This window comes from Gouania willdenowi, chromosome 21, assembly GCF_900634775.1.
Source record: "Gouania willdenowi chromosome 21, fGouWil2.1, whole genome shotgun sequence".
Classification (NCBI taxonomy): Eukaryota; Metazoa; Chordata; class Actinopteri; order Blenniiformes; family Gobiesocidae; genus Gouania; species Gouania willdenowi.
In genome coordinates this window covers 36,623,476-36,647,839 of record NC_041064.1, presented here as the reverse complement: position 1 = coordinate 36,647,839, position 24,364 = coordinate 36,623,476, and the positions used below count along the sequence as shown (strand labels likewise).

The 24,364-nt window shown below is 38.4% G+C and overlaps 1 protein-coding gene across 1 annotated transcript; it reads right to left on the bottom strand.

Annotated features, from left to right (window-relative positions):
- Positions 1-708: 708 nt before the first annotated feature.
- Positions 709-24,364, bottom strand: arglu1a (arginine and glutamate rich 1a). Its single transcript, XM_028436005.1, has 4 exons — positions 23,801-24,364; positions 14,510-14,735; positions 6,918-7,004; positions 709-1,726 (listed from the first exon to the last, which is right to left on the bottom strand). Exons 1-4 carry the CDS (start codon positions 24,124-24,126, stop codon positions 1,562-1,564), a joined length of 804 nt encoding a protein of 267 aa, XP_028291806.1. The 5' UTR covers positions 24,127-24,364; the 3' UTR covers positions 709-1,561.

Sequence of the window (24,364 nt, the reverse complement as noted above, 5' to 3'; positions counted from 1 at the left end):
GGGTATTTTGTCATAACATTGGTTCTATTTTACATAGAATCATGATCTCAGCGGCAAATTGTTTTCAAGGACAAATAATTCAATAATATATTTGATTGAAAATGGCCACCATCCATATTACAAATTACAATCTTACCATAACTTCTGTTTAACATGATCTTTGTAGGGACAAGGATTGTCCGTCTAAGTAAACAACAACTTACCCTAATATTGATACATATCTGCCGAGCAAGCATGACATATCATTAATGTGGTTTAAAATGGCAGAACTATGCATGAAATACGGTGGAAAATAGGTTAAAAGTGACAATAATCAGTCAACATACGTGACATTAGTGGAAAAGTGGTAGAAAAAAGGTTTGTAAGTGCTGATAATGTCTGGAAAGTGGAAAACAAGTGTAGAAAAGTCATTGAAATGTGATGAAGTGTCAGAAATGTAGTAAAATATGGTAAGAAAAAAAGTGATGAAACTAGGTTAAATATGGTGAGTTTGGTGTAGTTGCAGAAAAAGGGAAAAAATAACCAAAAATGTCTCAAATTGTTAAGAAAAATTCTTAGTTTCTTGGAGGCGAGATTGAGAACCCCTGGTCGTTGGTATCGTATCAGATCTAATATTGATCAGCAGGTGCGCGATGCTAATCAGTCGCTATGCTAATTGTTCAACCATCAACAGTAAATGAAAGAAGAAGAAAAGGCATTTACACAATGTGGGCTTTGATGGATTTATTGATCTGCTCAGTCTCCTGACAATCGGGGCTAATCGCAAGACAAACATTAGATCCAACAGCAGAACCAGAGGATGGTGGAGTCGGCTGAGGTCAACACACACACACACACACACACACACACACACTCACCACACACACACCACACACACACCTGGAATATCATCTTACCTGCACAGGAGATTTATCTACAAATTGAGACTTACCAATAGACGAGCCTTGCCAGATTTAAGTTAGTACGACAAAGATCACAATGTGGAGGTCACACAGTCAGAAAAAGCAACTCAAACACTCGCTGTGACCTTTACTTTGAAGGAGCGACGAGGGGAAGTAGGACTGAGCACACGGAATCACACAGAAGGAGCGTTTTCACGTCCACGCTACACCGTAGCTTAGTGAAGTGCAGCCTGGGAGTGGTTAGAACATGCTGCTGCTCCATGAGTCCACACACACATTGAGTCCACACAGTCCTCATGCTGGAGGCTTCAGGGGAAGGAAAACGACTGCAGTGAGGGTGGAAGACACAAAGCTGTCAGATGGACGGACCGCTCACTGGGCGCCTCCCAGGCTGCACGTGAGCGTTCACATAACGTTATTAAGACTTAAAAAAAAACACAAAGCATTCTACAACAGAGGATCCACTTCCCTAGAATTCCAAAATAAAAGAGGGAATAGCACACAAACGAGTCACGTCGTGTGTGTGTGGGATGAAATGAGTTACTGGAGCCCCTCCCCTCTCCACCTTCATTTAGTCGCTTCCAAAACGAAGCGAAGCGTCCACAGAGGAGCATGGGGCCGTCGGATGGCGTCGGATGGCGTTGGATGGAGGCGTGGGATCATTCGCTGGCTTTCAGGGAGAAGGAGAGCTTGGGCCTGGACTTTCCCTTTCCCAGAATCATTTTCTGCTCCTCCTTCTGCTGCCGCTGACGATCCTGCTCCAGCTTCATTCGCTCCTCGTGGATCTTTCTCTGCTCCTCCACGATACGCAACTGCTCCTCAGCCTGCGGTAACAGGGCACAGGAAGTCTCCATTATGACACGCTACAGGCCCTGTGTGTGTTATTTCATGACTACTGGTGCCAATCATCAGGTGGAACTTAAACTATTTCACATAATTGGCCTAAAATTATTTTTCTGAAACTAAATGTGTGTAAATACATTAACACGTCACGATACGATATATCACGATACTTAACAATGCAATACATCACAATATCAACATTTACTATTTCACCTTTACAAGTACAAATTTGTTTAAATACAATTTATTTCATTTTTTTTAAACTTGTGAGAACAAGTAAACTAAATAAACTGTAATTCAAGCACAAATATCAAAAAACAAGTCATTTGTTATGAAACTGTTAAATTACATTTTTCCAAAATGTTTAACTTTTGCTTCTACAAACAGATTCTGATTCTGTTAAATTCTTATTTTTTTTTTAAAGTGATATTAATAAAGTTTAATTGTAGTTCTAATCATATTTAATGTTTTATTCCTCCCACGTGTGTCAAGTATGCAAAATATGAAAGATGATAAAAAATTATTTGTTTGATTTTTATTCATAACAATTTGATAAGAATTACTGCATATTGTTAAATTCACTTTTTATTTGAAAAAAAAAAAAAAAAAAATGTGAGATTTTTTTTGTTTATTTCATTCTTATTAAAAACAGAACGACGACAGATTGTTAATATATTGTTAATTGTACTTTTTATTAAAAAGAAATATTAAAGATCATCAACACTTTTCTTTGTGTTTATTTGATTCCTATTAAAGACACTTTGATAACAATGACTGTATATTGTTATTATAGGTTATTTTCTGTCTCTGCCTTTGGATTTTTTCACTAAAAACTGGACATTGGCTCTAAAAAGGTTGAAAAACAGTGATTTAATGGAGAAATTGGTTTGAGTCCAACACATGGAGCCTAAATAAAAGCTGTGACCTCAGCGTGTGTTTCCAACAGGAAAAGAAACAAAGGCTGTGGATTAATAAACAGAGCTGATAACAGTTATTCACTGTTCCTGCTCATATGAGCTCAATCAGCACGGACGAGACTTTAAAAAGCTCACATGTACACATGCATCCTCCACCGTCAACAGATTACATTAAAACTTTATTTACTGGGTGTAAATATATAGTTTAAATGTTAGCAAGCTTTGGGAGAAGTGGAATAAAAACGAGTTAGAAACTCAAATAGGAAAAGAAAAATATGATTTACACAGAGAAATAAGTAGAGTTGTTTAGATCATTCACCCTACTCGTACAGTATCACGCATCATTTTACATCAGAAAACTAATGATTGAATGTCTAAAAAAAATGGGGAAAAAAAAATCTGGTTAAAATCTTTCGCTGTGTGTTATGGTTCGACTGGTGATCATGTTATCATGTGACTAAACAAATGTTTTTAATGTATTGGTTGAGATTATTTATGACTTCATTTAAATATAAAAAGGCTAGTTTAACTGCTGGCCTTCTGGAAGGCCAGCAGGCAGAGCAGGAAGCAGAGCATTCAGCTACCAGGCTCCTCCCCTTTGGAACCAGCTCCCAGTCTTACTACAGGAGGCTGCTACTCTCTCCACCTTTAAGGCTAAACTCTAAACCTACTTATTTACTAAAGTGTATACTGTATAATAACATTAAACTAACCACTAGGAACAAAGCCCTAAACCTAATAATAGGAACTAAAAACTAAGATTATATAGTCGAACACCAACATTATATTCAAACATGATCCACCATCTACACACATAGCTCTAATGGGCTGTAATGAGATGATGTCCAGTCAGACACAGATGTACCAGGTTGTAGACAACCCTCGTTACATAACCCATCATACTGCTCACACTGCTTCACACCATTTACACTGATATCCACCCCATATACAGTATGCATACATTATAAATATATATATATTTATTTCTTTTTTTTTCTGCAGTCTGTCTTTTCTCCTCGCCCTCTGTTCTCTTTTTCCGTTTCAGGTGTTTTGATCCTGGAGCTGGTGGTTCCTGATCAATGGTTCACAGCTCAACTAATCTGGGACACCCGGATGGTCTATCCTTCTATTCTATCCGCCCCTCTGTTCACTATTGCACTATATAAATAAAGTTGAATTGAATTGATGGTGTATTAGCTGAACTGGTGATCAGTTTACCTGGTGACACCTCACAGCAGAAGCATCTACAAACACACCCTGTGTGGGGTTTAGTGCTAAATGTGAGGATGATTCTCTGACTGGAGGTAAATAAAGTGTCAACACACCCTAAAACTACTTTGTTTCTGCTGAGTCATTATCTGATCAGGTATGAACTAATGGAGTTTATTGATCCTAGTCCCACTCTTCACATTTTAGTCTCAGTGTTTAAATGTAGTGTATTTAGTAGGGATGTAACGATTAATCGTAAGGCAGTTAAAAATCGATTCATAGGTATCACGGTTGATATCAATTTTCTGAAAATTGAATCGTAGTACTTTTTTTAACCACAAGTGTCGGCGGCGGGCGGAGGTCTGCTAATACTTTCTTTCTGGCTGCCTTCCACTCTTAAATATGTTAATAAATGATTCATTACCCCTTAAGCACCGAAAGAATATCTGTAATATTACTTGAATATCTGTAAAGTCACGTTTTTCTATTAGCTCTGTCTGCTAGCATAGCTTCTCTTCTTCACTGCAAGATATCTGCATGCCAACCGACCACTGTGTTACCAGCGCCCTCTGCTGGTCCAAACAAATATGACGTAAATCAGTGTAATCACGGTTGTTTTTTTTTTTAAAAGTCCAATTGTTAAGGCACAAAATACATTTTCAGTTGCACTTTTAAATGAAAAAAGAACTATTTTGTAGTTTTGCATTGTTTATTATAGAACCAGAATTTAAATTAATAGGCTTCATTTTCATTTGTATTATTCTTTATTTATTTCATTCAAGATTTATTTTTAGTTAAATTGCAATTGTTTTCAATTGTTTATCAAGGAATTCTTTTGACAATGAAAAATAAAAGTAAAATATTTTCTAGTTTTTTTCCCAAAAAAAATATTTGTCTACAGTCCCATTTTGTAAAATAAATCGTGAGAGAATCGTATCGTGAACCCAGTATTGTGAATCGAATCGTATCTGGAGTTGAGTGAATCGTTACATCCCTAGTATTTAGTTGTAAATATCAGAGTGACTGCCCTCTATGGGTTGAGTTCTGCTATTACAATAGAATGTTTCTATTGGCTGAGATTAGATTAGTCATGGTTAGATTTTTTTTTTATTTGAAAGGGGACAGTGCAATTTGATATAACACATGAACAAACATGGTTAAAAAAAAAGCCAGAATTAGCCAGAAGGCTATTTTTCATCTGTAGTCCCCCTGGCCAATGGTGTAAAAAGGCATTAAAATACAAGCATGACAATACATTAATCAATAACAACAATAACAGTAGCTGTTACAATATTAAAAACACACAAAAAACCTGTTACAATATTAAAACACAACAAAAACACACGTGTTCAAAAGGTTACGTTATCTAATACAATACAATGCAGCGCAACATGCTCGACCTTTAAATGTTGGCAGACGTACATGTTAATAAGACAATTTACATTTTTTAGTAAAGGCCCTTGTAAGTGGTTAGCTGTTTAACCTCCTCAGGTATTGAGTTCCACTCAGCAGCGCCCCTTACTGACCAGGCCAAGCGACTGAAAGCACTCCTGCGCAGGGGTATGACACAATCACCTCTTACAGAGCCTCAAGTGACACGCTCAGAGCTGTTCTTTGGCTGATGAACTCTGCCAGAAGAGCTGGGGGGCCAAATCATGTGTTTACTTTGTATATGACACTCAGATCTGCAAATCTATGGAGACTGTCCCAATTTAAAAGGTGGTATTTTTTTAGGATTGCACAGTGATGATAGTGCCTTGGTTTTCTATCCAAGACTTTAATGGTTTGTTTGTATAATGTTTCCAAAGGTCTTTTTGCACTCTGACTAGCCTGAGACCAAGTTGTTAGGCAGTAGTTTAAAGTGGCTGAAAATCATGGAATGTAGAAAAATTATTTCAGCGGGTTGGCCCCGCCCCCTCTTATAGAAGATTGAGGAGGGACTTAGTGTTTAGGACTTAGGGTTTCCTAGTGAGCGTTGATTGACAGCTCCATGTGGAAACTGTGCAGCACTGTGGGGCGGGGGGCTGCTGTGACTGGGCATGTCTTAACAACTCTTGGAGCCACGCCCATAATCAAGACTTTTTTATTTTTTAATTTCCCCTGTCAGCAGAAACCTGAGGGTGTACAAACACTTAAACGCCGGATTTCACCCGGATCTGTAACCGCTATGCTGGCAAACGTGCAGCGCAATTTGCTGTTTGTCAATCGCCACCTCCGGTTTCGCTGAATATCTGTTGCAGCAAGATCTCGCTATTTCACTTGTAATTTCACAATATAGCGAGTTGTAATTGATATAAAAGACGCACAAGCAATTCAACCTTTGATACCCCTTCTCCATGGATTTTTATAACATGCTTGGATCGGGTCCCCTCGAGTCTGAATATGTGCTTGGTTTTCGGGTAGGAGAGTCTGAAGTGCGTCCCGCTAGAGGTCAGTGGTTAACGTCAGTCAATGGGAGAAGCAGTGTGGAGGCAGGGATCCAGCGTTAATACTGCTTCTTCTCCATTGGTTTTCCAAAAGTGATCAGATCGGGCCAAACACGGACCTATTTTATTTAGAAAATAACGAAATAGTTTATTCTGTGTCGTGCACTACTTCCCTGCTGCAGAGGGCTCTGGTGCAATGGAGCAGTTACGGATCTAGTGGAAATGGGGGTATGCTCTTGCAACGTAATATCGCTGGACTTCCTTCTCATGTCGTTATTAAAAGTAGTTGACTATTTCCTCTATTCAGCTTGTTTGATATGATTCCAGGACATTTAACAGTCAGTAAAGCCATTCAACAGGTTTAACAGGATTAAATGGAAATGTGTAAAACGCTGGAAACAACAGAGGATATTTTTGAAGCGAGAAATCAGAGGCCTTAACGGTTATTTATCTTTGTTGGAAGAACACAATTGAAAGATTTTCATACTTATGTATTGCATTCTTCTTGTAAATGTCATTATGAGCCACAAAGCAGCACGAATCATGTGTGTATAAGTGTGTGAGTAAAGCCAACAGAGAGAGGAGCCATGCTGCGTGGTACTGGTGAGACATAGACGTACCAGTTTGGCCTGTGCTTCTGCGATCTTGCGGTTTATTTTCCTCCTCAGGATTTTTTCCAGCTCCTCTCGCTGAGATTTCTCTTCCTCCTAACGGGACGACATTGAGCCATGTTAGAGCAGGAAGGAACCAGCACATCATTAGACACACGCCAACTCATTCATTCATTCATTTCCCTTTACTTACGACTGCTCTTAATAACAGCAACACACACACACGCGCACATTGACCACTCAGTCTGACACCCTCCATAACATCTGTTAAACATTTAAAAAGGTGGAAACCCACTCATCACACTCATCAGTAGAAAACACAGAAAGTCTAAAAGAAAACTGAACTTTTTACCGTTTGGAAGTCAAGAAAGCTCAAAGAAAGAAAGGAGGAACAGTGTTGTCTCACCGTCGCACAAATACTACGCATTGTTCCTGGTACCTACACACTGACCAAAGCTTAAATGGTTGTGAATAGTTACTGTCTGGTCCAGACTGTGCGGCCCCTGCCGAGACAGGCTGATAGTGGGGCGGGGGAGGGGTGAGGGAGGGGCTTTCTCCTTCTTAAATGTCTTTATGTGTAATTTTCTCTGTCTGTCTCTCTTTGTCTTTACAGCACCTCAGTCCTCCCAACGTGACGTCCCGACCACGACCACTGGAACACTTACAGAAACAGCTCACGAGTCACGGCTGAGCTGACACGCAGCAGGCACAGCTCTCGCTCTAGTTAAGAAGGGGGTGATGAGTTGTGTTTTAAAACGTAATTAAAAAATACAACACAAATGTATTGACAAAAAAAACACAATATTTCAACTTCATCAGCATCAGGAATGAATACATTGAAAGCACATTTTGCATTTCCTAAGTGGACAAAAATCAGGGTTACTAGAAAGAGAGAAATCACAGATGGAAGTTAGAGCACAGATTAATGAGCTGAAAGAAAGAAAAACACAAACGTGTGCGTCGACTGCTGAGTCTGTGACGGCTGCTGGAGAAACAGGTTAGACATTTAAAGATGAAACAATCAAAACAGCTAACGTTAACCTGCTTAGGGATGGGTACCTATCACATCTGAACCGATGCCGCTACCTGTGAATCTGTATCCAGGGTTCTCACCAGCACTGTTGAGCGTTGGGGCCCCTACGGTATGATGTCGCCCCCTACGCTATGTTTCAACCAGCCTAGGGAACTATTGTGTTGTTTTTTCTTCCTTTTTTAATCGGTATCGACGTAATAATTGTTGCACACTTGGACTCCCAGGCGTGCCCGTGTTGGTTAAACTATTTTTATTCTGCATAACCCAGAAACACATACAGTACGTCAGCCGCACAGTCTATTTAATACAGGCTATTTGCTTGGATGCTCCCGTCTTCACCTGAAGACCCCTGCAGCCACAAAGCTGTCCATCATGTTGCCTGTGTGCATCCCCCATTTGGTAACCGTAATCACCGTCCAATGTAGCGTGTCCATAACAGTCCAAATATGACTGCGGGTCCCACATAAGACCCCATTTAAATTGGAATCTAATGTTATTTATATTCTATACAGTGTCTGTGAGTATTTATTAGCGGACGACAAGTTATCTAAAATGTCTCCGTCAGACTGTGTTACGTGTGGCAGGCTGCTGTTTCCTCTCTCTCTGGTCCCCCTCCTCCCTCTACCTGAGTGGCTGCAGCACCTCTGACTAGGGGTGGGCGTTATGGACTAAAAAAAATTATCCCGATAATTTCTGGTATTTAATCACGAAAACGATAACATCAGGATAAATAAAAAAAAACAACTATAAATAAATAAAACAATTCCCAACTTAAAGTGGTAAACAGGTTCTTTACAAACATTTGAACACATCAACACATTAAAAATCAGTGCATGCGGGTCCACTTTTAGTGTTATGGTATGAACTTAACCTATTTCCTCACTTAAATGAAATTATTTTCTAAAAACTAACTCCAGTGTTTTTTTACTGTTGCTGAATCTTGTTTCATTTATCTTATGAGTTACATAAAGTTATGGTTAATAAATATCTCAGATTTCCTATAATTAAACCAGATCAATCTGATGATTTAATCATTCAGTATATTTATGTGTAATAATCTCAATAGTTACATTAGTCTAATGGGACCAGCTTTGTCTGTGAACACGTGAAATATAATTAAGAAAATATTGCGTTTCACAAGTTTGGACGAATTATTAGTGACATTATTATTATGCTAACATTTATTTCACACAATGTGTTTCATGTTGGTTTTCTTCTTCCATACAAGTGTTAAATCTGACCATAAACAAATCGATGGCTCTCTGTGGCTTTATAACAGTAAGACGTGTTCTTTTTACTGGTCTATTATTCCTAATAAGGAGTGGTTAGCTTTAGCTCTTAGCCCAGTCTGTGTGTCGTGTGTTAGCTTAGCATAGTTAGCTTTAGTTGAGTTTCCAGTTCATAATCGTTGCTACAGGTTCATCTCTGTCCAGTGTTTGTGAAACTTTGGGTGGATCTGATGAAGGAACTTGGATTGGTTCACTTTGTTGGATGGTTGTCTGGTTTTAACCAAGTAGTAGTTCATGATGTATCGCAGCTCGGCAGCGTCAGGTAGCTGTGACGAGCATCGCCGTCTGTGTGTGTGAGAGTTGGGGGCAGGAGGCGTGGTGCACACTGCGGTCGTGGAGGCTTCGCTGCGGAGCTCCTGTTAACAGCGTTCCACTCCAGAGAATAATAAGTTAACAACAAATGGACAGTTTTGTTCTGTGGAACAAGGATTTTATGGGCATTCTTGGTTAAATTGAGGGACAAATGGCCGGTGGCTCTCACTAATTTCCGACATGGGAATTTACCGTTTATATCGTGGGATGACATTCTTACCGGTAAGAATGTTTTTGACGATAAATCATAAATGATAAAATATCGCACATTCCTACCTCTGATTGCTATTGGCACTCAGGGGGATGGAGATTATTTAGGTTGGCAGCAGTGCAAAGCTGAGCACTGACACGCACACACTGCTGGGACAGAGACATAGGGAGGTTTGTTTATTGCTTTGTTGGTTGGTTGCTTTGTTTTGTTTGAACCTTCTTTCTGATAAAGTAGCAGAGCGTTCCTTTTTCCCATGGATGCTAAGATAGCTGGATTTTGTTATTTTAGCTTGGCTGTAGTCATCGGTAGTCCTGTTTTCTGTGTTTTCTTTCTTGGTTGATTAGTTAGTTTGTTTGGCTGAAGTCGCTATAGCCAGGGAGGGGGTTGGTCTGATGGCCCATGGAGCAGTTAGTCATGTCCTTCACCCCTCTTTTGTTTCTTTTGGCTGGCGCATGCAGCCCTTTTAATTTTGTTGATTTATGTTTTGATTAATTAATGGTTCTTTTGCAATAAATCTTGGAAACTCAAACACCTTTGTCCGTGTCCTTTTGCATATGTTAGTGGTCTCTTTTGATCAAGCCTTATCTTCCTGAAGAGACTATAACAGAGGGTTATAAATATCAACATGTCCTTGCTTGCACACCTCGCGATCTCCTTATGCTGTAAAAAATTCCTGGTGAGAACCCTGGTATTCGTACTCAACGGTACCAATTTTTGGTACTTTTGTGTATGTCAAAATGTCCCAATTCACCATATTTATTTCTCATAATAATAATGATAATTACAAACTTTAATAACTATATCAAACCAACTGTTTGTTTTGTAGCAACATTTGTTTTCTTTAATAATGCACAAATTACAAAGCAGCTCTATGTAACAGGGCTCTTTATTGCGAGTCTTTTCACTTGTACTTGTAACACCTCGCTGTTACCCATTCTCGGCCAAAAGAACAGAGTTATCGTTGGGAGCTAGTGCTAGTGCTTAGTTGGTTCTAATCCTGTTTATCCTAAGATGGGAGGAGCCTGTTTAGTTTATTTGGCCTGTGTAGCCACGAGGTGAAGGAGAATCTGATTAAGGAGCAGACTGCGTTTCCCTTATACTTTCTCTTTAATACCTCATCTTTCTGTCCGTTTCGGTGGGTTGTTGGACACAGGAGCATGTGTGTGTGCATCACAGAACCATGAAATATCTCTGTGCTCCACTTCAGAAGTAGCTCTGAAACCCTAATCAGCTCCATCTCCAACTCTCCCGTCATATTTCTGTGTGGAGCGGGTGGTCGGTCTGCATCGCATTTTTAAAAATGGAGCTTTATTACTTATTTTTGTTAGTCATTACGGAACCCTTCGCTACTGACATCATGACGCTCTTGTGCGTGCAATGTAATGTTCAGGTACTGCACGGGAAATTGCCTACTCTTGCCTTCCCTCACAGTCACAAGGAAGCGTTTAGGAACCCAAACATGGTACCGTTTGATTTTAAGTGAATCGGACCTGGTAGTACTGGAGAAATTCGGTCGGTTACCCTAAAAAAGTCCTGAATTTGGAACCCATCCTTAAACCTGCTGAGCCCGAGGTCTCCCTGTCCAATGAGTGAGCAGAGAGGAAGTGACATCACAGCTGGGTAAAGGAAGCGTGCGTATCAACAGTTCTACGTTATTATTGCAGTGCAATAATCAAATGTTTGAGATGGTTCCCTCAGGTCAGAGCTTCTGCAACTCTTATTTCTGAATCCATTTTTTTTTTCTAAATAATAACTTTTTTGGCTGTTGATTCCATTTACATTTTATTTAACCCATTTTCTAAAAAAAAAAAAAGTTTAAAAAGTCAGGTGTCAGGTGATCGTGTGACCTTCGCTACATTTAGAACAGAAAATATGAAGGTTTAGGACAAATAAATCAATCAGTGATGTCATGAGTGAAAAAGCTCAAATATTGGATCTAAAACCATTTTTCTGCATCTAACGCAAACTGATCTTTGTTCAGGGGCCAAATATGGAACAGTTTGATCCTTAGTGGGCTGCAGATTTGGGGGAAAAAAAGAACAATTTCCACGTTATTGTGCCTTATTTTCTACTTCCATGTATAACTGATAATTTTTTTTTTTTTTTTTTTTTAAAGGCGCCAACAATATGAGCAAAAAATGACATTTATTGATTTTGTGACTTTTTTTCTTCTGTATTTTAGGGTCTTTTATGGGATTGTTTGTGGGAAATTGTAGGATTTTAATAAAACCAGGAGTTCTTTTGGCAATTTGTGACTACAATACATGGGAAAAAAGAAAACTTCTGCAAATATTCTGGGGTGTCCATGAATTTATAAATTTGGTGGGACTTAAATATCTACAACTTAATTATTTTGTAATTTACAGTGATTAATGCTTTGTATCTACCGTGGGCCGATGTGACCCCCCTAAAGGGCCATTTTTGGCCCCCAGGCTTTGAGTTTTCTCTAAATTTCTAATCCAAGTACCCTCTTATGTCCAACAACATTATTTTGCTCAGAATTCTGTGATAAAACAACTATAAATCATAATGATGGAATGAATGAGTGATAACACACATTTTTAAAAAAAACATATTTTCTAAATAAGTGAATGAAACAGTATGTAGTGCCTCCTGAATAGGTTTATTTCTATAGTTTATCATTTAGTCATTTCCTGCATGTGTGGAACCAAGACTAACTCGTATTTTCAGTTCACGTCCTAATCAAATCATTTCTATCATCATTTTGTGTTTTTTTCCTGTAATTTTGTATGTTTTTGGTGTCGTTAGGATGTTTCTTAATTTGTTTTGTATTTTTTTCTGTTATTTTTGCATATTTTTCATGATCTTGTGTGTTTATTCTCATTTATTAATGTTTTGAGTAATAGTGTTTTTCTCTTAGTCTCTTTTCAGTGTCATTTTGTGTATTTTGTTGTTGTCTGTTCTTTTTATTATTCAGTATATTTTTCTCTTATTTTGTGTGTTTTTGTCAATCTTTTGCTGGTAATATTTAATATGATTATAATTTTTTAAACCAGAAATAAATATTATAAAACCCCATATTTTTAATAAGCACCCCCTGTAGTGCCATCGCGTACCCCCATGTGAGGAACACTGTCCTAAAGGTTGTGAAGCGTGGGAAGAGTTTATTTTGGACTTTTTGCTTGCTCAGCAGAAAGTCTTTCACTTCGATCATTATCTCACATTAATCTGTGTTTTTATACACGTTAAACTAATATCGTTGGTAATTCTTCACTAGGGCTGCACAATTAATCAAATTTCAATCGTGATCACAATTATGGTTGCCATGATTAGATTAACCTGATCGTCAGCAATATTTACATTTAAAAGTGTGCTCTGCTGCATTAATTAATTAATTTAATTTAATCAGGCACTTTCTCAACCTTAAAGGGATAGTTTGCCTATTTAAGACATGACGTTGTATGCAATCCTCACCAGCACTATAGTGCATACACATTGTCTCACTCAGTGGTCACCTCCCTGGTCCGAGTTCTGGCCGCTTGAAGTTGTTCAAGAAAGTAGTCCCGGTTAGTTTCCGGGGCCACAAAACTGTGCGTTTTTAATAGAAAAAAATATATGCGTTTGAAAGCTTGATTCATTTACATCACAAAACCACCCATAAAAAAAATTCATACCTCCAGTTTTAATCGGCACTATTTTCTCTTCCGTTTCCATCAATCTGCGCTGCCGTCAACGTCATAGGTGCGCCTAATCCCATCAGCTGTTGATAGCGCGACTCGCGGACAACATGTCTGACTCCGAAACTTCCGATGATGAATGCGTTTTTTGCTGTTTCCTTGGTTGGGGATGTAATCGTCCTCGCTGAAGTGAGCACTGCTCACACGAAAATCCTTTGTACTGGATATTTTCGCTCCCGCAGAATAGCCGATGGCAACCAGCCAAAGCTGTCTCATAGTTATATCAGAAACTGGAAAACGATGGAAGCTGAACGGTGATCCTGGCACATTTTTGTGGTCACAACCTGGGAATTTACAAGTTCATACCATTGTTAATGTACGTACGTTTTACTTTCTCTTGCTTCGGTCTTCCGTCGTTGCTATTAGAGTGTGTAAACCCTATTATCGGAACATGCGCGCTGACGTTGACGGCAGCGCGGATTGATGGAAACGGAAGAGAAAATAGTGCCGATTAAAACTGGAGGTATGAATTTTTTTTGTGGGCGGTTTTGTGATGTAAATGAATCAAGCTTTCAAACGCATATATTTTTTCCTATTAAAAACGCACAGTTTTGTGGCCCCGGAAACTAACCGGGACTACTTTCTTGAACAACTTCAAGCGGCCAGAACTCGGACCAGGGAGGTGACCACTGAGTGAGACAATGTGTATGCACTATAGTGCTGGTGAGGATTGCATACAACGTCATGTCTTAAATAGGCGAACTATCCCTTTAAGTCAGCGACAGCGTTGAGTCATTTGGTGGAATAATGAGAGCTGTAATTGTTTCCAATTAGTTGCATTTTGTGAAAGCACTAGTTTGTAATAGTGTATTTATTCAGTTAATCCAATTTATTTATAAAACACCCTTGATTAAATCTTTATTTCTGCACTGTAAACTGTTCATATATTGTTTTTTTTTTTTTTTTTAAAGTAAACAATTGTGATTTTATTGATCATAATAATTGTGATTATTATTTTGGCCATAATGGTGCAGCCCTACCCCTCACCCCACAGCAGTGAAACCTTTGCTACAGCTTTGTTAGGTGTGGCGTCTGCGTTCCAAACGACCGAGCGTTACCTCTCTGGCTTTCTGTGCCGCCAGCTCAGCCTGACGCTGCCTCTCCAGCTCCTCCAGCAGCTGTCGCTCCATGATGCGTTTGGCCTCCTCCACTCTACGCAGAACCTCACGCTCTATCTCGTCCTTACGCTTCTCAAGCTCCTCCTCCACGCGCTTAGCCACCAGCTCCTCTACCCGCCGCGCTGTCTCCTCCTCTATCAGCTTCTCCTCGATCTCCTGCTGTCGACTGGGAAACAGAAGTTTACATTAGTTTTACATCACGTGAGGCACAACGTGCTACACAATGAAAAACTAATCATTATTAGTTTTTATTTACAGTGACGCTGCAGCACAAACTTAATATAGGTACAGACTGTGGGAAAAAAGTACACACCACCTTTATACAAACTGTTAATGTGTCGCTGGGCTTTGTTTGTGGGGAGATTAAACTCTAATTATTATATATGGCTAGTGGAAAACAGATAATCAGTGCTTTTCTGTTTTAACCCTCTGGGGCCTAAAGCGTTTTTGCTGTTTTTCCACTGCGTTTGATTTTGCCTTTATATTTCATATAAGGAAATCCATAAACCTTGCATGTTTGTCATTTTTTTTTTAAGAGAACCTCCAAAATGTGACTGTGAAGTATTTTCTTTAATACGGCATACTGTATTAACACAGTGGATCTAAAACCACTATAAAAACTCAAATTAAGTTTTTTTTTCTAAAAGTCGCAAACATTTTTAACGAAACATTTTTATTGCTTGTATAGCAAATCTAAACTATATATTTCAAAAACTTATATACAGATGATTAAAAAAACAGTTATATATAGCCATTTACAGTGAAATGCAAGCAATGTCTCAGGTGATTGTGTTTACAAAAAAGTATGAATCACAAATACAGGGAAAGACAAATTATTTAACCGCTGCATTTGGACATTTTTAGAAACTTAAAACTCTGCATACATTATTGGTGCTTTAAGATGTTTTGTAGAATATTATTTAATCATCGACCTCAAAGCTTGTGATTTCTTTATTTGTAAAAACCAAAATAATGCCGACTGTGCACTTTATTTTTGGCAAAGAGCTCCAAACAGGTCTGCAGTGGAACCTGTTGAACATGTACAGTTTGTTTTTAAAATGTGAAAAATGAGAGACTAAAGGAAGTTATATAATTTTGTATTATGGACAGCAATGGTATAAGCTTTTAATTTATATTAGAGATAAAGCAACACCTTTATATTGTTTCACATGTATTGTTCATTGTTTTACAATAAAATAAGACTGGAACTTTAAAGGTGTTTAATGTCAGTTAGGAAATGTGACATTCTAATAAAGTTGCTGCAACTGACTTTTATTTTGTAATCCGGAAGTTCCCATTGAAACGTTTGTATTTGAGGTAGCTTGCTGACTGTGAACGTGTACCTATGAGGTACGGACAAAAACTGGAATAAAAAGAACTAACAACACGGACTGAGTTATTCTTAGTTAACCAGACACAACAGTTCAAACACTGAGCAGGAGAAGATGATTAAAGCTGATCACGTTTTCACGGAGCATTGCTGCGCTACACGAGACATGGACGAAGCTTTCAGGGGGGAGGGTGGTGCACTTAATAAGCAGTCCCAGGAAACATTTTGAAATGAATTCCGCATTAACTGGCTAGTTGGCTAAACGAGCATGTCTGCGCTAAGTTAATGCGTAAAGGGGTCCGGTGACGGCTATGTTTCTTTTGCTAGTTACTGTAACTTTAAACATAAGTTGTTGTTCACAATGTGTCCTTTTTCAAGGGAAAAAATTAGGTGCATTCCTGGAACGCATGGATAGTGGATTTACTGCGTTCCTTTTAGATTTTTATGCGTCAGGGACGCAGGATGCGTACCTAGCAACATCACTGTAAGCGCTTTGAAATGACTTGGTTGTATTCTGCACTAACTCAACAAAAGTTGAGTTGGGTAAAAAATTGGTGCACCATCCCCTAATTTAAAGGAAAATCAGGGCGAGAACTACATTGTATAAGAACGCCGCACACTGAGCCGACAGGACAGAGTTTTAGTCAAGGACAAACACGAGCAAAGAGTAGACTTCTCAAAATCGTACCCAACATGCTAAAGAGGATTAATATAGCAAAATACTGTTAAGTCGACATTTTACATGTTTCAGATGATTTACGTTAATGGGATGGTTACAATGTCATTACACAGTATTAGCCACACTGCTAACACTCAGCCATAGAAATATGTGACATGGTTCTAGAGCATCACTTATGAAACCATTAATTACCTCCAACCATTGAATCACTCTCACATAGGGCTGGGCGATATGGCCTTTTATAAATACCGCGATATTTTTAGGCCATGTCACGATACACGATATATATCTCGATATTTTGCATTACCACTTTGATGCACAAAATCACACCAGTATGATGATTCTATATGTCTACATTAAAACATTCTTGATCATACTGCATTAATATATGCCAATTTTAAACTTTCATGCAAAAAAGGGGATATCACAACTAAGTCAAAGTTGACATAACTGTATTTATTAAACAGTGAGTGGCTCAAACATAAAATTGTCAACAGAAAGTGCACGTTCTGTGCAAAATTGTCACAGAGACATTTCAAAACAAGACATTAGTGCAGGATGCAACTCACATGGCATTTCAAAACACAAAATTAAAGTGCACTTTTTGTACATAATGCCACTACAATATTTTAAAACAAATAGTGCCCTTTTGTGCATGTTGTCATTAAGATGACATTTCAAAACAACACTAAATTTAAGTGCACCTTTTGTGCATAATGCCACTAAGATATTTAAAATAAAAAAAAAAAAAAAAAAAAAAAGTCCGCGAGTTTAACGGTATGGTCATTTTCAACACCGCACAGACTACAAGCTGCGATATATCGAGTATATTCGATATATCGCCCAGCCCTACTCTCACATTTTAAATCCTGCAGACGTGTGATTGAAAAAGGTTCTGCATTGATCTGTCACCAGGAAAACTGATCACCAGTTCAGCTAATACACCATCAGTTAAACCTGTCTTTGTACCAGAGCCTTTTCACATTTGAATGTAGTCAGAATAATCTGCATGTATTTTCAGTCACAGGATAACACGATCACTCATCTGACCATGAATAGTGGGTGGAATAGCACATATAGGTCACTTTGTCAGACTTTCTAGACATTATTCACTCGTTTTCATGACATAGTATTTCCATGTCATGTTGGAGCTTGATTTGAAATAAAGGGAGGGAAAATAACAGATTAGATTGATTTTTCCGTAAAGTTCTGTCTCTTTTCCATGATCACGTAAAATCCGAGGCTCAAGCAATAGCAGGGAAAGCTATCCCTGATACTACTGCAGGGTTATCATTATAATTAACATGAACTAGTAGCAGCTTAAGGTAAAACCACCATTTTTCCAAATGTCTCACACACTCACGGGTCTAGTTTCATTGTATCACTCAGTTGAAATTAGAGCCCCTTGCCCACCCCAGCCCTGAGCACTTCCTGATCTGACATGTGTCCGTGTCTTCATGTTTACGTCTGAATGTGTGTTTTAGTGCGCCATACGCTCACACGTGGGAAAAAATACATTAGAGCAACTTGAGACGCAGGTGTGGTTTAACAGCTAGCATCTCAGGTGTCCCTGTGCCTCTGCCTCACACACGCACACAATTGTTTTCTGAACAATTTGAGCCCATTTTTTTTTTGCTCATTTCACCCTTTTTTTGACACCAAACTTGCCGTATGTTAACCCACTTTCATCACTTTTTCTTGCCATATTTTGGCTCCTTTTAATGCATTTTTGCTACATTGCTCCCATTTCTGACACTTCTACATCAAATTTAAAAACCTTTTCTGAACATTTTTTCCATTTTCAAGACATTTTCAGCACTTATAAACCCTTTCCACCTAATGTCATTTACAGTGGGGCAAAAAAGTATTCAGTCAGAAACCAATTGTGTAAGTTCTCCCACTTAAAAAGATGAGGCCTGTAATTTTCATCATAGGTATAATTCAACTATGAGAGACAAAATAAGAAAAAAAATTGCAGAAAATCACATTATAGGATTTTTTAATGAATTTATTTGTAAATTATGGTGGAAAATAAGTATTTGGTCAATAAAAAAGTTCATCTCAATACTTTGTAATGCACCCTTTGTTGGCAATGACAGAGGTCAAACATTTTCTGTAAGTTTTTATTTGTAAAAAACGTTTCATCTTCAATGACCTTGCTGATGGAAGGAGGTTTTCACTCAAAATCTCACGATACATGGCCCCATTCATTCTTTCCTTTACACGAATCAGTCATCCTGGACTCTTTGCAGAGAAAAAGCCCCAAAGCATGATGTTACCACCCCCTTGTTTTACAGTAGGTATGGTGTTCTTTCTCCTCCAAACACGACGAGTTGAGTTTTTACCAAAAAATTCTATTTTGGTTTCATCTGACCATGTGACATTCGCCCAATCTTCTTCTGGATCATCTAAATGCTCTGTAGCACACTTCAGACGGGCCTGGACATGTAGTGGTTTAAGCAGGGGGACACGTCTGGTACTGCAGGATTTGAGTCCCTGGTGGCGTAGTGTGTTACTGACGGTAACATTTGTTACTTTGGTCCCAGCTCTCTGCAGGTCATTCACCAGGTCACCCCGTGTGGTTCTGGGATTTTTGCTCATCGTTCTTGTGATCATTTTGACCCCACGGGGTGAGATCTTGCATAGAGCCCCAGATGGAGGGAGATTATCAGTGTCTTGTATGTTTTCCATTTTCTAATAATTGCTCCCACAGTTGATTTCTTCACACCAAGCTGCTTACCTATTGCAGATTCAGTCTTCCCAGCCTGGTGCAGGTCAACAATTTAGTTTCTGGTGTCCTTTGACAGCTCTTTGGTCTTGGCCATAGTGGAGTTTGGAGTGTGACTGTTTGAGGTTGTGGACAGGTGTGTTTTATACTGATAACCAGTTCAAACAGGTTCTATTAATACAGGTAACGAGTGAAGGAGGAGCCTCCTAAAGAAGAAGTTACAGGTCTGTGAGAGACACAAATCTTGGTTGTTTGTAGGTGACCAAATACTTATTTTAGGGATTTACCAATAAATTAAAAATTCTACAATGTGATTTTCTGGATTTTTCTCATTTTGTCTCTCATAGTTGAGGTTTACCTATGATGAAAATTACAGGCATCTCTCATCTTTTTAAGTAGGAGAACTTGCACAATTGGTGGCTGACTAAATACTTTTTTGCCCCACTGTATGTTGACCCATTATTGTCACTTCTAACCTCTTTTCACCATATTTCATGATTATTCTTGCAAATTCAACCACATTGACAATTTGTCATGCCCATTATTTGCCAGTTTAAACTAATTGTTCCTACTTTTTAAAATTCCATTACCCACAATTTGCAACTATTAACCAACTTCAGTGGTTTTTAAAATCCCTTCCCCCCCATTTGTCAATGTCCGTCTGTCCACATTTTATGTTTATTTTCCGCAATTTAACCACATTCAGTTTAAATAGGGCGACCATGGCTCAGGTGGTAGTGGGTCGTCCTCTGATCGAGAGGTTGGGGGTTCGATCCCAGTACCTGACTATGTGTCGAAGTGTCCTTGGGCAAGACACTGAACCCTAAGTTGCTCCCAGTGGTCGACTAGCGCCTTGCATGGCAGTCCTGTCCCACTGGTGTGTGAATGTGAGAGTGATTGGGTGAATGAGCTGATGTGTAAAGCGCTTTGAGACTGTTTCAGTGTGGTGATAAAGCGCTATATAAATCAAGTCCATTTACCATTTACCATTTAAATCGACTGTTCCAACATTTTTTAATTCCATTACACACAATTTGCAACTATTAACCAATTTTTCTAGTTTTTAAAACCCATTTCATCACCTTTTGAACTAGTTTTGGTCACTTTGAACCCATTTAATTTGTGAGTAAAACAAGGATTTCCATCTCTAAGATGACTAATCACAGTAAGCTTCCTGAATAACAGTGGATATTATTCAGATGAATAAATAAATGTGGTTATCACAGATTCATAGAACAATGGACCATCATTTTGCTGACTTTATGGATGGACCCCAAAAATATCGCCCCTTTATTCCCCCTTATAGATGGTCTTGTCTCTACATGACTGTCCTTCAATGTTCAACCACCTTCAGATACAGTGGAGGTCCCCGCTCTCTGGGACCTTTATTTTGGGGGTCATGGGCTGAAAAGGTTGAGAACCACTGGTCTAAAGCACATCCTAAACCAATTAGCTGCTGCTTCATCACAGAAACACTCACAGGATGTACGACAACATGTGCCACGTAACGCTAACGCAGTGTCACTGTTCAATACTACACTGATATGATGTCAAGGTAACCTGAGCTCTTTGGCTCATTGATGCTCTTACCTGAGCTTTGGACCCATTTCAGATGACAGGGATTACCTTTACTGTGAAGTAACTACATGATGAAGCTAAAACCAAGGCTGCAGCCTTTTCTACAGGAAGTGAAACGCTGAGGTTTCCTGTTTAATGCATTAAAACCAAAATGTGTCTAGATGATCTCCTTTTAAAGTACTTGGTAATTTTTCTTTTTTATGACTGTCTCTTGATGTTTGCCTCCCTCCATGATGCTGTGTTAGCCTCATTCTCCCAGAATTCAATGGGACATTGCTCAGTGAAAGTAGATTTGAACTTAGTTTACAACTTTATTGTCCTGAGGCAGACAAAACACACATAATGACAGCACTATAATCCATTATGTAACGTCCAGAGTAGTCCACATCAGCATTAAAAAAATTATTCATTTCAACATTTTTAGAAGAAGGTCCTAGAAGCACAAGTCTGTTTTCATTTTGATCTCATTTAGGAAGAGCTTTAGATTAAAGCTGCAGTAAGGAAACTTGTATTTAATACATTACAAGTCACAGCAGCACTGTACTACACTGCTTTGTTAAAGGATTCATGTTTTGTTCATGGGGATACACATTTTCACACTAATTCAGTGTGTAGTAGCCAGGCTATGCCCGTTAACATATGAAATGTTTAAAATTGTAATATCCAAGTACATTTTAAACACTGAGAAGTTTGATAATTTTTAGTATTTACTTGTTTGAAGCTCATTCTCCCACATTTCAATGGGATGCTGAAAAGATTTGAAATTTAGAACTTTATTGTCCCGTTGCTGATAGTAAGTCAAGAAGCAGCATCACAACGCTATTACCCATGTTACATCACTGCGTCAACGTAAAAACAAATGTGTCTAGACCAGTACAATTTATTTAGTTTAAATGTATTGTAAACAAATGCATGTTCTTGATTTTTACTGACTGCTTTTACTCACAGATGAAAAATCAGGTATTGATGTAGAATATTGATCAGTGGTTCTTAGCTTCAACATTAAACATGTTGTGTTTATCCATTCTAGTTCTCTTATAACTGCAAAATGTTGTAAAATAATGAAAATGATTTAACTCATGTTGAAATAAGTCTACTTCGTAAAGCGATGTACTGAACATTGAATTGAAAATATTAGAGAAAAACACACTGAATCAGAAGGTTTTACAGAACAGTGAGCTATTATAGACAAGTGAGGTTATTATTACATGATTTTTATATTAAAAGGTTGTGATTTAAAGTGGGCCGGACTGACAAAATGAGGTCTCTGTGCAGAGCTATAGACACACAGTAAAACTGTGTTACACAAAATAGATTTCTATGACGAGCTAGTTTATCAAAAGATCAATTACAATAATAATTGTATTTAAAATATTTATAAAAAATTTAAACTTTTTGAACAAAGAATCTGCTTTGGCTTACATGTAAGGGTGTGCGATATGACGATATTAGATCGTTAAGGATTTCAACATGACGACGATCTCCCAAATCACGGAGATCGTAGAACCGGCTGTAGTTCACATTTTAACCCTTGCGGTGCCGTGTCAGTGTCATATGTCTGTGGTCCATACACAGAACATCTAATGTTTTCTTTCTCTGCCAAATTGTGATTTCACAAAGAAAAAAATCGTGATATGATATTTTTCCCATATCGCTACATATCTACTTACTTACTTACTACATGTGTGCAGAGGTAAAATTAATGAATTACGAGTACTCACATTACTGTAATTGAGTTGCTTTTATGGGTACTTGTACTTTTTTGACTATATTCCTAAATCAGTCATTTTACTTGCACTTAAGTTTGTTTTAAAAGAGGTAAAGTAATTCATTACTTATAAAATAAATTAAGCTCCAATTGTGGTAGATTGTGTCTCTTCCTTTTTAAGTTTCTATGACATGTTTACTGTATGTAAGGGAACCGAACCAAGATTTATTACCAACAGTAAACGTGGGAGGTGAAAGTAACTAGTAACTTGTACTTTGAGTACTATTTAATTGAGCTATTTTTTACTTGTACTTTGAATATTTTATGCAAGACTTAATTATACTTGTACTTGAGTACAAGTATAATTAAGTAACTACTTCTACTTGAGTAGATACTGTACCATTATATTTTACCTTAGTACTTTCTTTGCACTGTTTTAAATTTTTAAATTTTTAAATTTCTACATTGTACTTTCCCTGCATGCCCCTGTGTTCCCATACCTGTAAGCTGCTGGAACTGTGAATTTCTCTTGGAGATGAATAAAGTATCTATCTATCTATCCATCTATCTATTAGTTATCTTTACAACTCTGCATGTGTATGTGTCCAAATAAAATAAACATATGTTTTCAAGAAATGTTTTTGTGATTACGACAATAAACTGATGAAGCCTACAGGGTTCAGTGCCTCCAATAAGATTAATAACCAGTGATGTAGAGAATAAATCTACATTGTTCGTTAGTGAATGAATGAGAACAGTCTGACATGCTGTCATCATCTCTGTGAACTGCTCAGGTTCTTCCTTTAAACCAACAGGTAATAAAGTGTCTCCAATGAGGTGATCCTTGACTTAATTCTAAAACACACCACATGCTAAAACTACTAGCATCAAAGCTAAGTTCGTAGCATATATTTTTAGTAAGAAATAAAACAAAAACAATGAAGACAACAGGACACGCAGATTTCTTTAGTTAAACATCTGTCACATAATTACAAATAAAATCAAAATAAATACTATCATCAACAATAAGTTCCCAAATAAATACTTTACATGAACAAACACAAACTGTGTGATGTGTGTGTGTTAGCCGTAGCTTAGCCACCAATGGCTGATATTAGCCAATGCTAGTAGCAGTTAGCTGCTAGCATTAGCATGCTACCCACACTATCCACCCTGAGTGAACGGGTTTGAGGGCATTTTCTACTCACATTTTCCGCTGCCTTTCCATCTCTGCTTTCCTTTCCTCCTCTTCTTTCCTCTGCTTCTCATCCAAAGCGTTCCTTTTGCTCAGCGTTCGGCCAAAGATGTCGATGCGCTCCGGGGGAGAAGCTGCTCTCTCTCTGCGGGTCGACGCTGTAGTGGACCGGGAGCGGGAGCGCGATTCTCGGCGCCGGTTTCTCTTGGATTCTCGGGACTTAGATCGCTTCTTGGACCTCTCCCTGTCTTTAGACCGGGTCCGGCTCCGTTTCTTGCTGTGCTTGCTGCTTTTGGAGTGTTTGGATCGGGACGAGCTGCGGCTCCTGGAGCGGCCCATGTTCAACCAATCTAACGCTCCTTCCGACGCCCTGTTCAGCACTAATGTCACCTATGGAAGTACAAACACTCCTCACGAGTTCTATGTATATATTGTCTACAACAAGGTGTTTTTAGGCTTTGTTTAGAGAAGCATTCACCACAAACTAGATTTTGTTTTGCCCTAATGAGTCAATGTAGAGAAAGATGGCGGGTAGTCTGGGATGGATTTCCCATCAGGCAATGCGGTGGTCGGTAGT

Bases quoted from the DNA above. Each gene is read 5' to 3' on its own strand.
- arglu1a (XM_028436005.1), bottom strand. From the start codon at position 24,126: ATGGGCCGCTCCAGGAGCCGCAGCTCGTCCCGATCCAAACACTCCAAA. The intron at 7,005-14,509 runs GTAACGCTCGGT...TCGTCCCGTTAG, and splicing joins CGGCACAGAAAGCCAGAGAG to GAGGAAGAGAAATCTCAGCG. The intron at 1,727-6,917 runs GTACGTCTATGT...CTGTTACCGCAG, and splicing joins CAGAAGCACAGGCCAAACTG to GCTGAGGAGCAGTTGCGTAT.